Genomic DNA, 16799 nt, shown 5'->3' with positions numbered 1-16799 from the left:
TCAGCATAACAGGCACATGAAATGCCAAGGGGAAAAACGGAAGAGCTCCCCCAGGTTTAAGTCTTCTGCCATTTGAAGATGCTCACTGGATTACATGGAGTCTGTGTCACAGTGAGGATCCTCCATGCATTTGAGGTGAGTAAGCTCTCAGGTCAGTGACAAAGAAAAACATTTGCTGTTATTCTCTGAATCATCTGCTATCTTGTACTAAGCACTTTAAAACCACTTCTTGTGACAAATCAGGCAAGTTATCAAGGAGCACCCAGTCTAATGGGGAACCTGGAACTCTTCCCAGGCTCCAAGTGTGCCCAACACTGTAAATGGGCAGACACCAGAAAACCACAGCTCACACACTCTGAAAATTCATTGAAACAGTGATTCTTCTCCACACACATCCCAGAGAATCTCTGGCAAGTATTTGTCTACTAAACCAGCCAACTTTCCCTTCAAGGGATACAAAATACAGGAGATGTTGAGAAAGAACTATGAAGACAATAAGGAAAACCAAACAATATTGTGTAAATATTTAACATGCTCTTCCCAAGCACTACCAAGCTATATGTAAATGTCTATGTATTATGTAGAGGCAGGGTAATCTGGCTTCACTGAGAGCTGAAGGGGAAGGAATAAAAACGGAGTAGTGAGGATTTAAGGAAACCTGAAATCTAAGATAACAATACCACTGGCAAAAAGTATAGCAGCTTCTCTTCTCTAGACCAGCCTCATACATTTAATTTTGGTGTTGTTCATCTTCGAGACCAGCCAGCCCCATCATAATAATATGTTCACAAGCCATCTTTTCCCCCTGATTCTTAACCAGGACACGAGAAAGGTTCCATTTAAAAATCATTTTATTATTAACATAATCTTCCCATTTAGCCAAGTGTGGGTCATGTATAAGGAATGTCAGTAAATATTCCATTTGAGGCTTCTTTTTACATATTTCCATTGATAAATAAACTCTGAATTCACATAAAAAAGTTAAACTTAAATAACTAATATATTTTTTTGTAACAGGCATACATCGTAAAATATAAATATTCTTGTACTCAGCCTTTGCTCTAGATAACAGTTAGCCACACATCACAGTTATTAACAACTAAAACCAAGAACTCAACTGATTTTCTGGCCTGGACTAAAATAGAGATGGAAGCAGAAAATTCACATTTTGACTTTGGGCCAAAAGAGGTTGAGAGGCAGGAGGAGAACAGTTTTATTAACAGCCTTGTTAAAAATAGTCTGCTCTGCCACTGAATTTTAACTTATTCTACAATTGGTAGTTGATTCCATTATAATTTTATGTAACACTCAAGTATCACTAACAAAATATGGCACATCATCCATGAATAATATAATGATGTTTTAAAACTACCAGGGCAAAACCGCAGGCGATATGAGTGATTTGGCTCTGGCTTCACCATTCTGTCCTCTCAGTCCAACATTAATGTGTTGTGTCACCTCACTGTTTTGGCCGCTTGCCTGCCAAAGAGCTGTCGCTCTAAAGGTTCTCAAACTACACCAGTTACCAGGCAGTCTGATACACTGGGTCTCCTCATCCAGAAGTCAGACCAAAAATCGGTTGATCAGGATGCCCTGTCAAAGGACTCTGGGAATGATGGTAAAAGGAACCACAGGACTGCTCGCTTCAAGCTCCAGTGCCGTCAGGAAGCATTCGGTTGCAGCATCATCATTGCCTTGAGCCTGTAGCACCTCTCCCAGGCTGTTCCAGACCTCGTGGGCTGTAGAGTTGACCTGGACGGCATCTCTGAGAATCTTCTCCGCCAAGCTATAGCGCCCAAGCTGGTGAAGTATCAGAGCCTGTAAGAAAACAGAGGGAAAAGAGTTGAGATTGGCCAGTAGGGCTTTCATGAAGCTCAAATGATTTGTCACAACAGTGAAGTAAGAGTAAGCAGCTCTGTGGCTCAAAGTGTTAGAGCCTATGTTATTTATTTATTTATATTAAAGAAAAGAAATTACTTGATGCAGGACTGGAGCAAGCTACTCCACACAAACAAGGAGTCAAGTGGCTTTAAACAGGAAACAAAACTGAATAACAAAAACTCCACCAACCGCAAAAAATCAGTAAGAACCAGAGCTTTTGCAGCAAGCTCCTGTTATCTAAAGTCCTGCTAAGATGTGTGCCCTGAAATGTTCCTATCCTACCTGTGCATCTCAGCAACCAGCTCATGTTTGATAACATCTGAGACCACACACACAGCACCATCGCCCTCAGGGATGGCAGTAACAGGACAGTTCAACCCAATGAGCAACAGCCACGGTACTTTGAATGCACATGGTACCTGTGAAACAGGAAGTGTTCTCAGACAAATATTGCACCAGTAACGTAGAAAGGACCAGCAGGCACATAACTTCCATGGGAGCTTCCCTGTCACAGATTATTTATCTTTCTCTGTGAGATGGAATCCAACTCACCAGCACATGATCCCAGAGCATGTCCAAACCCACTAGGATATGTGCTGAATGAGGCAGTGGAAATCTCCATCCATCACATTCAGCTATGTTACTGTGCCAGAAAAGTCATGGAATGACCCAGTAAGAGAGCTTTGTTCTGGGATTATAATAATCCTAAAGATATTACGCATTTTTACACTGTGATTCTGTATTGCAAAATGCATATGGAACACAAATCTTTGTTTTCCAGAGAGGCATCCTGATTACGTGCTTACAGAGTCCTTGTGACTTCCCCCCTCCAAGCCCCTACTTCCTGGACTACAGTTTCTTTTATCTCTCTCTATACATATGTCCCTCAAATCCTTATTAACCCAAGCACTGATGATTAGAAAGTACTGACATTCTATGCAGCCTCTGAATTATCCACCACACATTTTTGGAATTGTGCCCACTAGGCTGACTTTAAGACTGCTAACTCCATCCTAGAGAACATCCGAGCAGGCTGTGCTCTGAAGAACAATATAAAGAGTGCTGTATAATATTGGTAAGTAAACAAATAAGTGCAATGCAGGCTAATTTCTATCAGCCTGGCAGATGTTCTCACATAAAGGTGCTAGAGGGATTTTCTGGTTTTGGAATTTTTTTGAGCTATCAGTTGAGTCAGCATTTACAGAGGAAGTAAACAGTACTTTTGTACTTCCAGTTCAAAAATCAGATAACTCTCAGGGTCAGTGAAGTGACTGTCAGTGACTGTCAGGTATCAGATGTAAAGTACAAAAAATGAAGCAAAGAGATGGAATATATAAAGCTGCTTTGGCTGCAATTAACCTAACCTTAATAAAATTTAAGTGTTCTTCAAGATTCTGTATTTTCAAAAATCTTGCTTTTTTTGTGTGCAGATATGTATATTTTATACTAATTAAACATGTGAGATCTTTGAATATTGGTAATACTTTTTTTCTTAAATATGCCAGACTAGTTTCCCTCCTTGCTAAGGATACAAGCTGCTCTTTTCAAGGCCAAAGAAAGCAAGCAAATTTTACAGTTATAAGCCTGTTCATAGGAAGAGACACGTTACATCACATCTGCCCTATTCTGTACACCAAAAAGTATAGCTGAGGTTTTCCAGGTGACAGAACTAGGGCAAATACTAGCTGCTTGCCTGCTGTTACACTTTTCTAAGAATATTAGTGTTGAAATTAGCAAATTAGCATTAATGAAGGAACCACTCTTGCATGGGCAATGAGGTTGCATCCTGTACCCTCATGTTTTGAGGGCACACCTTTCTCAAGGGAGCAACTCCCGAAAGTCAGTCTTTCACTGGTGTCTCAGGCTGGGATGGTATGAAGATTCCTGCCTCAGGTAGCAGCCCTGGGACAATGAGCTTTGCTTCCAAAGAACCAGTAGAGAGAAATTTAGACTTGTTCCACGCAGAGCATCAAAAGGACAGTGACATTTGGTCACTGTAGCTGTGGCTAAGCTCAAAGAAGCGATCTAGAGAAAGAATGCAAAATACCCTCTGATTCATTAACTCTCTCTCAGAATGATGGTCAGATGTCATACATTGTAAGTGTCCAGCTTGTACATCCCCTTCCTGGATGACTTCTTTAAAAATATTGAGGCACAGAACATTTCAAATTGTTTGCAGTCCTTGCCTGACTTTGCTGTAATAAGCATTACAGTACAGATCACAGGGAGAAGGAGGCATGTCTATCACACAGCAATATCCTTTTGTGACCCCACACCATCAACTGTGCAAGAAAACAGACTTCCAGTTTACCAGCTGTCAGCATATGCTTGCTTTTGGTACCAAACCCTTCAGGAAAAAAACAAACCACTAAAACCAACAATACCACCCAACTAACCCTCCCTCTCCTTCCCCCCAAAAACCAAACTCCTCTCTTAGAGGAGACTTCCCAAAAATCAATACAAATTATCCTAGTCCTTCACTGTGTATTTTCCTCTGCTTTCCAACTGGAAACAAAATCTCCAAGTTACCAGTTCTGGCCTTTACCTATTCAGCAGCAGATGTACAGACAACATTTATCTGCAGACTAATGTTAGGTCTCTTGCTTTATGGCTGGAGATGGGCTTAAGCAACACATCAGGTCTGCAGAAACACAGAGGGATACCTAAGAGACATGGCTCACACCTTCAGCCTTTGCAAGTTAGTTTAAAACCTAAGCAGAATGCCATCTCCCTACATCCTCTTTAAAAACAGAGACATAATCTTTGAAAAAATAATATGATAGGGATTTTGGAACTTGAATCAATTAGAAAAAGTGCTATACAATAATCTGTGTAAATAAAAAGAAATATAAATAGTAAGAAACATCCATTCTACAAAATATGCTAAATACAGTAAGTTCCTAAGGTATTACAGAAATCTAAGGTAATCTAGTTGTTCTTTCTACATTTTAGAATGCTGCAGTATTTGACAGATATGTTTAAGACATCTGTTGGCATCCTGCTAAGAGAAAGCAGAATCTTTCCTATTATTGCATCTCTTTCACACGGAAGAAAAGAAATTTATGACATTTGCTTCTAACACAGCTATAAAAGCCTGTAATGTGTGTGGGCTTCTTCATTTTGCAGCTCAGTACAAATGTTGCTTATTACTTCACTCCATGTTTGGTTTGCTGAGAATTTTGAGGTTCTTTGTTTTGTTTTGTCAAATCACTGATCTCTTAGTGTGTTAAGGCCTCCACTTTCTCTCTGTCTTTATGTTGTAAACTCTCTAAGCCAGTTCTACATCGTAGAGATTGATTTCGTAACTCAAAAAAAACTCCAAGAGAAAAGTCTAATCAGAAATGGCACAGGCAGAAAGTGAAGGGAATCTCTGAAGAAACGAAGAGACTTTTTTGTGCCATCATTACAAGAAGTGAAAGAAGTGCTTCATGTCTCCAATCCGCTGATATTTATACCAGTCACTTTGAATAATCAGCAGTGCTCAAAGATTTGTGGAGTTCAGATGCTCTCTGCTCAAGGAAAGGTCAACAGCCCTTTACAATGCCCAGGCCACCACTGGGGATTAGAGCTGGGAGTAACAGGGACTTTGCAACTCCAAGAGCCTCCAGGGGCTCTCAGAAGGGGCTTTCTAAAAGAGTATCACTGCGTGCTGCCTGAAACAGGGAGGTACTCCAGTCACTATAAACAAGGTTCTACACAAATTTCACATCCCAACAGAACAAAATCCCTTAGGAATTAATCAAAATGGGGGGAAAAGTGCTTCCAATTTCTGCCACAGGTTATTTTCAAGATCTTACCAATTGTTTCCTCACCAAGTTTGGAGTCACAAAGTCTCCCTCTCGTTGGTCAACAATTTTATGTGTCTTTCCTCCCCCAATCATCCCCTTTACACTTCATTTTACATTGCCCCACATACAAAACTGCCACTCTTTGCTTCTTTCACCCAAGCATCTGTTCAAGGACTGTTTTTACAATGCTCAGTCAAACAAGGCCCAAGCCCTGACTGAAGGCCCTTGACGCTGTTGTCAAAACAGGAGTAATTTGTTATTTATTACTCAATATCTCCTAGACACCTACACAGATAAAGCCCAGAAAAACAGCTATTGAGTCTGAATAGACAGAAATATCTTAATGTATCATTCAAAACATTTGGCTGAATAACCTTCATTTATACTTATCTTACTTGCATTAAGGAACGAGGATTATATCTTCTGTATTCTGAATACTCTCTTGGGACTAATCATGTTTTGTGTTTTAATTAATGACACATCACAGGAATCATGATACAATTAGATAAGCAAAAGCTAAGAGGATACAATATAGAAAGCAACAGGATGATCATGAGAACTAGGATAACAGAAATATTGCAAGAGTCAGTAAAACAAAGCAGCAAAAATAACACAACAGTAACACAAGTTCTGCAGCATGGTGGAAGCCTGTCAATCAAACAGCTTGGGAGATGGACCTGGTTTTATCAGGTAACCACAGGATAACAGTGTGAAAATATGCCAGTTCAAAAGAAAGAGAACCTCAACTGACATCAGGAAAGGTTTCCACTAGAAAGAGAATAAGAGTTCAGCAGCTGTGCAACACACAGCTACACTAGGGCCTCCTCTGGCACCTTGTGCAATCTCTTCTATTCAACAAAGGTCATTCAAACTGGAACAGACACAGAAAAATGACTATTGAAATGACCAATAAAAATCTGAATTTACAAGAGGAGACTAACAGACTTGGTTGTTAGCAGACTAACAGACTAACAGACCTAGAAAATCAAAACCTGAGAAGAAATGAAGGAACTTGTTATAAAAACAGTAGCAAGAACAGAATAGAGAAAAACCTTTTTAGTTAGAGAATAAAGTTGGTACAAGAATACATGTGTATAAATTTGCAGTAAGTTTACCAAAACATTCCTGGTAATTGGAGCAGAGAGGTTTTGGAACAGTATTCTACTTGCAGTCGTAGGGTGCAAACCAGTGTTAAGTTCTACAGTCCTACAGAAAAAGCTTGCATGCTTTGAAGGTTATGAGAGGAGACTTGTCTAGAGGGCCCAGGAAGCTTCCACTACTCCTGTTCTGATATCAGGTTCTCCCTCTCCTGCACTGTCAGGAAAGAGAGTGATAACATTGTCATGCCTATATAATATTAGTACTTGATGCTTCTGTTGCAAGAACAACTTTCTCTTCATTCTTTGGGTAACACTGAAGAAGCAGGTGCAGAGAAATGTCCAACTAATGAATGCAAAAATGAAAAAAAGAAGAAACCTAGTAGGACAAAATTATTTGACTCTCAAATCTTCAAATCATGAGGCTTTTTTTTTTTTTTTTAAACAATCATGGACCCTACACCACAACACAATCTTTTGGGCACAGAAAGATGCATAATGGGAATTACAAATGCATGTTTAATCAGCATTCACTTCAACAGGACCTAAATCCTTACTCTGCCTAGATAACTTTCAGTTTGTCATTACATATCTATCTATATCCTAGATAAACAAGATACTTTTAAAAACTGGTCTCTGGTGATGGCACAACAAAACAAATAATTACAATTCAATAAGCCAGAATTATACTTTGATATATACTGGACATGTCAAAGTTATATTTTGGCATAGTTATTTTTCCCCTTGCAGTTCAACATATTAAGGTTATTTTTCATTAGCTAAATGTAAGCATTTTTAAAAGGAACACATTCAAATGAATCTGATTTTCCAAGTGGAGTGTTACAGTCTCCAAGTCTTCAGTTAGAAAATGCATTACTATCACCTATTAATAAAATATCATCCCTCAGAATCTGACAATATGATATAATAACCAAATCTATAAAGTCATAATTACTTAAATAAGCATGTAGTGTAGTCTTCACTGCAAAGGTACAATTTTTTCTGCAAAGAGGCTTTCTCTCTTGCAAATTAAACTGTCATAATGATTAACCAAACAGTCAATGGAAAACACACACCTAGAAAAATAAACACAGGACAGAAATGGAAAAATACTTAAATAACTAATTTATGATTTTGGAAACATGATTAAAACTAGCCATTTAGAACAGTCTAGTAACTAGTCTAGTCTAGTAACATTCAAATTTTTTCCATGGAACTAACTTAAAAAAAATTAGTCATAATTATCACTCATCATATGCCTCATCAAACCAGAGCTTGATCATAACGTGCTAAACTATATCTGCAATAACTGAAAAAAAAATAAAAATAAAAAGGTAACACTACAAAGATCACTGTCGTTTCTTCAATGTAACTAAAATTTTCATCTCGAGAGAGCTGGAGGTTTCCTTAAGTTTTAATGTCTGACTATTTCTCCACCCTGTCTAAAAATAAACAGTTCTCAGTCTTGACAGAAGCACCGCTTGAGATTTTCACCTTTATTCATTTGCTATCAAGAAGAACAATTTTATTTTCTCTGAGAAAAATATAGGCTACAGGTGGGAGATGTTCTCAAAAGCAATGAAATTTATTTCAAAGTGGAAAAAAACCCCAACAAACCAAAAAGCTTTGACCATGAGTCCATTCGCACTTTTGTCTGTTTTAGGAGGGATGCTGAAGTATCAGCACTAAACTCTCTCTGCAGAGAGAGAAACTGGTAACTGAGAGAAATGGACAGTATGAGAACAAGAAACGTGGCTGACCTAACACGCAAAAGAGTGCCAGAGATTCTCACTGTGTTTAAGAACTGCAGCCTGCTGACCTATGGAAGCCTCAACTATGGAGATTTGAGTTCTACTAGATATGACATTTATATTAACTCATCTCTAGCAGGCCTGTTACATGAGTTGTTTGCTAAAAAGCTTCTAAATTTGTATGATACAGACCTTATTTAGGTAAAAAATAGCCCTCAGAGCTAAAAATTTCCCTTGTTAAAACAACAGCTATAAGAACACATTACAAGCATATGAAAATAAAAATATAGACTGATTTTGCTTTTAATGATGAGAGGAGGGAGACAGAAGAACAGTGGGAATACTACTTGCCTGTTTTGCTGATGACCTGCTGAAGCTGAGTAAACTAGCAGCTGCAAATGTGTAAGCAGATATAGAGCTATTCAGATGCGGAAAATGATTTTTAAAAGCTACAAAAGACTTAGAGAACTCACTACATCTAACTTTCCAGTAATTTTCCCAGTCCACTATCTTATTGTTTTTAAACAAGTCCCAGTCTAAGAGAGAATCAACTTTCCACTGTGGTTTTCAGAAGGACATGCTAGTAACATCCCCATCTTATCTAAAAACCTTAAAAGTCAGGGATTATGACAATAAACAGTTACAAAACACACTGTGCAATGTGTGGAAATCCATATGCACTGTAATTTTAGCATCACAAAACTGCCCCTCGTTACATGCTGCTTTTTCAGCCTATTTTGCAAGTGTTAAGGTGGTTGCTATTTTTAAACAAATCTATCAAACTTCAAGGTTTACCAGAGACTTGACAGTGTTATGCTAAAATAATAAGTGTTAGTGAGGCAAAATGAGAAGAATTTGTCATGATACATGGAAAAATAAGTAAAATTCTGCAGCTGGTACTTTCCAACCTCTGTGATAAAAATACATTTTTTAAATGTATTCTGTAATCAATATTTTACACTTACATAGAGTGAAATAGCACATTATTTATACACTATCCTCTCTTATTTTCCTTCTAGTTGATGAATTTGTGTTGAAACATGTCCATCTAATGGAAGTATGACTTTGCATAAGAAATCATGTGTACACTCCTTTTGAAGGCACATACATGTCTAGTCACTGTAAGTAACTATTTTCTGCAAGTGCAAAAAAATTGTGACATATTGCATCAGTTTGAAATAAGCCATTCCATCAGAAAAACAATGAATAAACATAGTTCTATGTCTGCAGACATAGATGCATTTTAATGCAGGGATTTTGAAGGGAGGCCATATTATAAGGTTTAACAGCAACTGGATTGACCACCAATACTTACAGGTAAAGATAATAAGTGTATTTCTTCAAATATGCTCAAAATAAAACTTCCTAGCAGCTCAGTATGGATTTTCTTTTTAAAATGAGAACAACCAGCTAATAATACTACAGTCGATCACTCATTAAACCAAACAAAGCAACTGATGAACAAATACGAACCCATGCCTGCAGGCAACATTTTGTTCACAGTCTATCCCAGAACACTGCCTACGTGTCCTTTTCTGCCTTGTCCCCCTCCCTTGCCTTCCCCCATGCCCAGCACACATAGAAGCTGCTCTGTGTGCTCTGTGTCATCGCTGAAGGCCCAGTTTGTTATTTCTCTACCCTTCCCCCAGTGCTAACATACCCCCTACGGTATCCAATTGCTTCCTCTGCTGCAAAACACTTGTTGCTAGGAGAAAACCTACTGCTTGGCAACAGATTTTTAAAACAACAACTTTGGCTTTGTTACACTGAACTTCCCATCGCCAGCATGAAATAACGAACGTGCGTGGTCGGTCGTGCATCTGTGTACTTATAACTGCCTTGAAAATCACTGACTCCTTCCAGCAGGGAGGTGCTTGCCTTTTAGTTCCTTACTGCTCACAGTCCAGAATGCAGAAAGGTTCACAACTGAAGTTTGTTTTTTAAAGTTGCTGATCACAGCCCTCCTTGACATGGAAGCTCTTGGAGGACATCTTTTCCTGTTAAGACAACATGATCTTGCAGTAGCCTGCTGTACTTTTGATTTACACTCTATGTGAATGTCCTATCAGTTTATAAAAACATAGCATGACTACCAGGCTACACTGCAAGAACTAATTTGACTATAGCAAGCACATTGGAAACAAATAAAACATCTTAGGGATACAGTGAACTAGCTAAGGACTCCAAAGATTATTTAACTTTTTTTTTAACTCCATCTGAATATTAAACAGAGGGGTTTATTTCATATGCTCTGTTTACCAACACAGTAAACCCTCAAGGATTCTCCCTTCAGAAGTCAGATGACTATGGTTCTGGGAAGTGCTGCATCACCACTCGCATCAGGGAATAATTAAGTACAACCTTAGTCCTCAGATTATGGCCAGTCCTAAATTTGGTTACTTGTCATTTGGTACAAAAGTTTTACATTTTGTCCCAGGTGTGACACCATGAGACAACAATGAAGTGTATGTAGGTCTCTTGATCACCTCCCTCAGTGTGAAAGCTTGGTAGCACTCTATCTTCCCTTCCCTCCCTCCAAGCACTGAAGCCACGTCAGTTCCCACAAACAAGAAAAGAGGATTTCCCAGATGTATAAAATCCTTCAAGTACATGCACCTGTGATGAAAACTGGTGCTGGAGACCACAGCTACAGACAGTGCTGTTTATGAATGGGCCCACAATGCTTTCCTTAATTCAGTATGTCCTTGTATATTGTCATGGATACATTCACCCCTTTCCCATATGTAGACAATTTATAGATGTACGTGCATCACAGTATATTCACAACAGAAATCCTACCATTTTATCAGTCTAATCTGTAGCTGTATTTCAACACTACTTGGGTTCAAAGTAAGGCCAAGTTTACCACTGGATCATTGTGGTTCATACAGAGACTCCTAAGTACTGTCTGTTATTGATGCCATTATCTGCTCAGTTTTGAGTCAAAGGATTGGAAGCACAGAAAACTATATTTCTGTTATTCAAAACTTAGAACTAACATAAAAGTGTTTTCAATATCCAAAACAGGAAAAAAACCACCAACTCCTCCAAAAATTATTCAGTGCAGAACAGGTTAGAGAAACAGAAAACCTCAGACTAAGATTTTTCAAATTAGGAGCCTCAAAGTCAGCCCATGGAGTCAATATTCAAGTATTTGAAAAAAAGCTGGATTTTTCACAAGAATGGAGGATACTAGGAATTCAGTGTCCTACCTCCACTGCCTAATACTGGATTCTAACGTAGTACATCTGAAGGTTCCTGGTGCTGAAAGCTTGTGCTCCATGCAAATCTATCATCATGTTAAGAAATTCATGGTTTTCTGTCCATCAGTCAACCACTGACAGAATTAAAGAATAAGTAATTAGAAAGAGCAAACAATGACTTTTTAAGAAGCTGTTTTTCATTAATGACAGTTTTTCTATAAAATCACATTAAACATACTGGTTACATGTGGCTTCTGGAAATAGTAATTAGAAAAATTGATCAAATGTTTTAATGGAGAAATCAATCTGAAGTTAGGGGAATAGTTTATGTATCTAAGAAAAACCAGAGCTGCAGATGCAGTACTAGGCTCTGTGGGTAAAACTTATAATTAATAGAACTGTCAGAGTTCAAAACGAGCACTTTGGAGATCTTTAGCTAGATTGCCACTATATTGAAAGCCAGCACTGCCAGTCCATGCTTGTACACACTCAATACTACAGAAACTAGCACTTACTTGTCTGAACTTTTGAGACTATGGAAAAGGAATCACAAGTGAATTATATTCTTCTGAAGAACCTTTTTGCATTTATGCATGTGCATTTCTCTCAAATATTCTGAAAAATGCTGTATTAAATATTCAAAGTCAGAACTGCAGTATTAGATAAAAGATGACCAGTCCTTCCATTACTGAAATAAAACAGGAATTCAAAGATTAAAGCACATTATTCACATTTTCATGCCTTTTGCCTTTAGCCAAAGAGACTTTTGCACATAAAAATATGTACATACATATGTTATAACTATGACCAATGTCACCATTTCAAAAGTGTATGACATCACAGCAGCACATACTATACTGGCATTGCAGTAACCTCTAAGAAAAAGAGATTATTTTTAATACAGCATTAATAAATATATTTTTTAAAGCATTCCCAGGAAACAGACCATTTCCTTCCCTACCAAGCAGATGTGAACTGCCATCTGCTCATCAGGCTCAACACACTACACTGGAAGAGCCATTTTCATGGTAGTTTGAAAAAACCTTCCATCATGAGAGGGAATGCACCCCTTTCTCCCCTCAGATTCTGAAAGGAAAGGCAGAAGTTGTAGGTAGCCTGCTAACCTGCCTGTCTGACAGGACAGCTGCCAGCAGACCCATCTTTAAGGGATGGCTATTTTCAGTGTGAAGGGAAGGCATGCACCCTCCCATCTGTGCACCATCAGGCAGAGAGCAGAAGAGCCAAAGCCTACCATTGGCTAAGAAAGGGCTTTTAACACTTTCAGAAAAATAAAACAAACACTTCTCTATATACTGACTTACATTTCACAAAACCTGAATAAGTTGAACATACTGAAAACTAAAGAAAAAAGCTTCAGACAACTAAAGAGAGAAACCCAAACAGCAGTATTTTTTGGGGGGGAACCTAAGAATAACATCAATGCACCTCAACATATAAGCCTTTGCTAATACTGATCTGGAAGCAAACAGATTAATATAACTGAAGTATCACCTGTGTTTTATAGTTCTAGTCTGTATAAGCCTATCACATTTTCTCAAATCTTTTTGTGGATCTTTGTTAATTTTTTACTGAAAACTTGCCAAAAATAAGGTATTTTCCACTTAGTTACCATTAGATCAGAAGAGCCCTCCTATGTCAAACATTTGTATCCCCTGTTGTTACACATAACCTTAGTACAGGATTTCTTGTTCCACAGTGTGGAATTCCACAGCAAGGAGTCCTCGCCCAATCATCTTCCCAAATTTTTCACTAGCTGGTTTGTTTTCATTTGTTCCAGTGCCAATGCCACTTAGCCTTACTTGGATTATGCATATTCCTCTCATGTTTACAAGGAGTATATAGTATTATTAAAATTTCCAGGAAATGTTTCAGAGACTTACCAGAGGTACAGTGCAGTCCCCTCAGTGCCCACTGTGTATAAGGACAACACTGACGCAAAGCTACAGGTTGGATTTGCCATCCAGCCACATTACTTGGGATTACAAGAGTATCACAGACCTGTGAGGAAAACCCATGTGAAACCTATGCTTTAGTTCACACTGAGGGTTCACTTGCCCTATTGACCATGCCCTGTTTTTACTGGGCATGGCAGTCTCCCTGTTTTGGGAATATGAAGAAACCAGTGGAGCATGAACACCAGCCCCTTCTACAAGGGAAGGAGAAATCTGTAAGCTTACAAAATTAATGGTGACACTACACTGTTGACAAGATGATGACACTGATAACTGGGACAACATGATGTCTCATGTTGGGTTCATTGTTACTCATGAACAATGAAGATGCAGCTCTTGTAGAACAATTGAGATGACCAACTACTACCCAGCTCTTTGTTCTCCCCTGTCATTTCCATACTCCATCTTGCTCTTGCATGTTTGTGCAAGTTATCATATTTCTTAAATTAAAGGGTCTCCAAGTCTCACTTTTAATAAAACTTAGGTCTTTTTCCTGCAACTGTTCTTCCCAAGTAGAGGTACTATATTAACTATTCTAAAATCTTCTGTTAACAAATGATTAATCCAATAATATTTAGAGAAGCCTAGGTTATTTCACTAACTAGTTCTTCCAGAATTCTGGTCAACTCCTCCATACTCTTCCACCAGCAAATACTTGCCACAATTTCTATACTTTCATTTCCTCTACTAATTTTATCTTTGCCATCCATGATAAATATCAACATTCCTGTTAAAGATTGAGGCAAAATATGAACTGTAGTTATGGACTTTTTATAAGTGGATATCCATCACTGCACTGATTGACACTGACTGACGTTTTAAATCATATGCTGTGGTTGGTTTATGGCTCTTGAAATCCATTTTCCAAACTGTATAATAAATTAGTGTACAAGGCTGGAATCTGCAGAGAAATGTAATTCCAAATGCTGTTTCTCCCTCAGTCCTTTCCTTTGGTTTACTATTCTCAGCTGACAGGCAGCTGGAATAAATTTGAGCCCTGTTTCCCAAAGTGTCAGAACCTTGTCCATTTGAGTCACTTTTCTAGTTCACTGGAGCACAGTTGGCAGCAAGAACACAAGAATGGTAGAAAAGGCACTCCCACACAAAGCTAGGATTTAATCAGAGTAAGCAAACCGGGAAGCTAATGCTGAGTGAAGAGCTGAAATGCAGAGTGGCAACTTCCACTTTTCAAGGAAGGAATTTTCAAGGAATAAGAACTACAGCAGCAGCATGGGTTTGGTGGGGAAGGTGGGAATTCTGGAACTTAAATGAGCTGCTGAGTCTGAGGTGAGATACAAACATTTCCTACTAGCTATTGTGTTAAACATCCATGGATTTTATCTTCACAAAAATATTCAGACATAAATGTTACATTAACTTGAATGTAATGTACATGGCAGAAAGACTGCACCTACTAATAAAACTTCCTTAAATTTTAGGAAGCTTAGGGTTTGATTCTGCAGCAAATGAGATGAGTTTGGATGCCTAGGCTGAAGCTACCTCATTTATTTTCAAGAGATCACCAGCTGCTTATACTATCATATCACAATTTTAAAGGAAATTAAGTTTGATGCATCAATTACTTTAATAGATCTGACAGCATTTCATACTGTTTTAGACTTTATATCAAGAACAGTTATTTCTGGCAGCTGTAACCTACCAACTTGTGGCTAGGCATCGAATTAATATGACAAAGCATCATCACAGACTGCATTTGTGTCACAGCATTTCATGGCCCTCTGGTAAGTCTTTGGGTCTATGACCCTCATAATACCATCTGTTCTGATGCTATTGTGGCTATCACTTCTTCAAATGGTCATAAATTAAAAACCAGACAGAATCCCAAAGAAGCTATTGTCAGCTGTCAGGACAAACTGTAAAAAGGACCATGAAAAAAAATGGAAATTGAAATGGCTCTGCAACTGATAGACGTTCACTTGCTTGTCTTTTCAACATTTGTAACCACAGGACAATATGTGACTTAATTTATTACTTGCACCCATTTAGAAAATAAGTGGTGTTGTTTTTAAATGAGAGAATGTACTTTTAAAACTATGTATTTATTTTAAATTACTTATTTTAAGAAAAAAACACTTACCAGCAGAGACATTTTAATTCAGAAAGCAAGGCAAAAGCAGTCCTTTCTTTTAGTAGGTCAGATCACCTTTAATAGATGGCAAGTATTTTTCCTAAGTGCTACCTAACACAACCTTTGCCCATGCAGATTTAGAGCTCTGAAACCTTTTTCACACTGTGTATTGCACAGAAGAAATTTTGAATCTGCATGATTTTTTTATTATTTTTATAGCCCTTTACTGCTAAGGTCTTTATATCACTCACAATTCACTATTTCATCTAAACATATTATGCTATCAATTAATATAGCTAAGCTAATGTAGCACAATGTTATGTTCTGGAATAATTTTAAAAAGTTAAACCTTTAAGAGCTATCTCCATGAGCACTAACCACAGTGAAGGCTGGTTTGGTTTTTAATGACTGTGCCTTATATTGCTGCAAGAAGAATTTACAAACGCTCACTCTCATACGCACCTGATGTTACTTAATTAAAAATTTGAAATAATGAAAAAGCCTTAGTCTTTCCCCCGCCTCTATTTTTGTAATAACTTGCACAAGCCTTTTTTTTTTACATCATTCTCTCTTCTGTCCAGATGAAACTGATTAAAGAATTAAATAATGATTTAGTATGTCTGATTTCCTAAGGATATTCAACTTAAAGAGTAAGTTCGATGTGTGAGATATAAACAGTGTATTGGCAGTGACTGAGGAAGATTGAATACACTAAGCTGTAACAAATCATTTCACCAGCATTACTGATTAAAGACTAATTAATGAATTAGAACCCAGAAAAAAAATGAAACTCACATGTTAATTTCAGATACATCCATAAAAGAAACATTTGTAACTTTTACTTAGAAAGTTTAGTTCCTGCAATAAGACAAAAGCATCTAAAAACTTCAGGATTTTCCATCAAAGTATTTAGAAAAAAAATTGAAAGAATCAAATGTCTGCATCTTAATGGGCCTACAGAAGCAAGCTATATTGCTCAAGTGGTTTTGGGTAGTGTCTTTCCTTGCAGTGCTTAGC

At 37.8% G+C, this 16799-nt stretch overlaps 1 protein-coding gene across 2 annotated transcripts in view; it reads right to left on the bottom strand.

The window, feature by feature from the left end:
* Nucleotides 1-833: 833 nt before the first annotated feature.
* TTC7B (tetratricopeptide repeat domain 7B) overlaps nucleotides 834-16799 on the bottom strand; it is a 114244-nt gene continuing 98278 nt past the window's right edge. For both annotated transcript variants that reach the window (XM_027637994.1, XM_027637995.1), the window contains one exon: nucleotides 834-1818. In XM_027637994.1, coding sequence (XP_027493795.1) covers nucleotides 1597-1818 — 222 coding nt within the window. In that variant the 3' untranslated portion in view covers nucleotides 834-1596. The remainder of the gene's footprint in view (nucleotides 1819-16799) is intronic.

The sequence above is a fragment of the Corapipo altera genome, unplaced genomic scaffold (genome assembly GCF_003945725.1).
Source record: "Corapipo altera isolate COAL_440 unplaced genomic scaffold, ASM394572v1 23, whole genome shotgun sequence".
Lineage (NCBI taxonomy): Eukaryota > Metazoa > Chordata > Aves > Passeriformes > Pipridae > Corapipo > Corapipo altera.
This window is presented reverse-complemented; position numbering and strand designations above follow the sequence as displayed.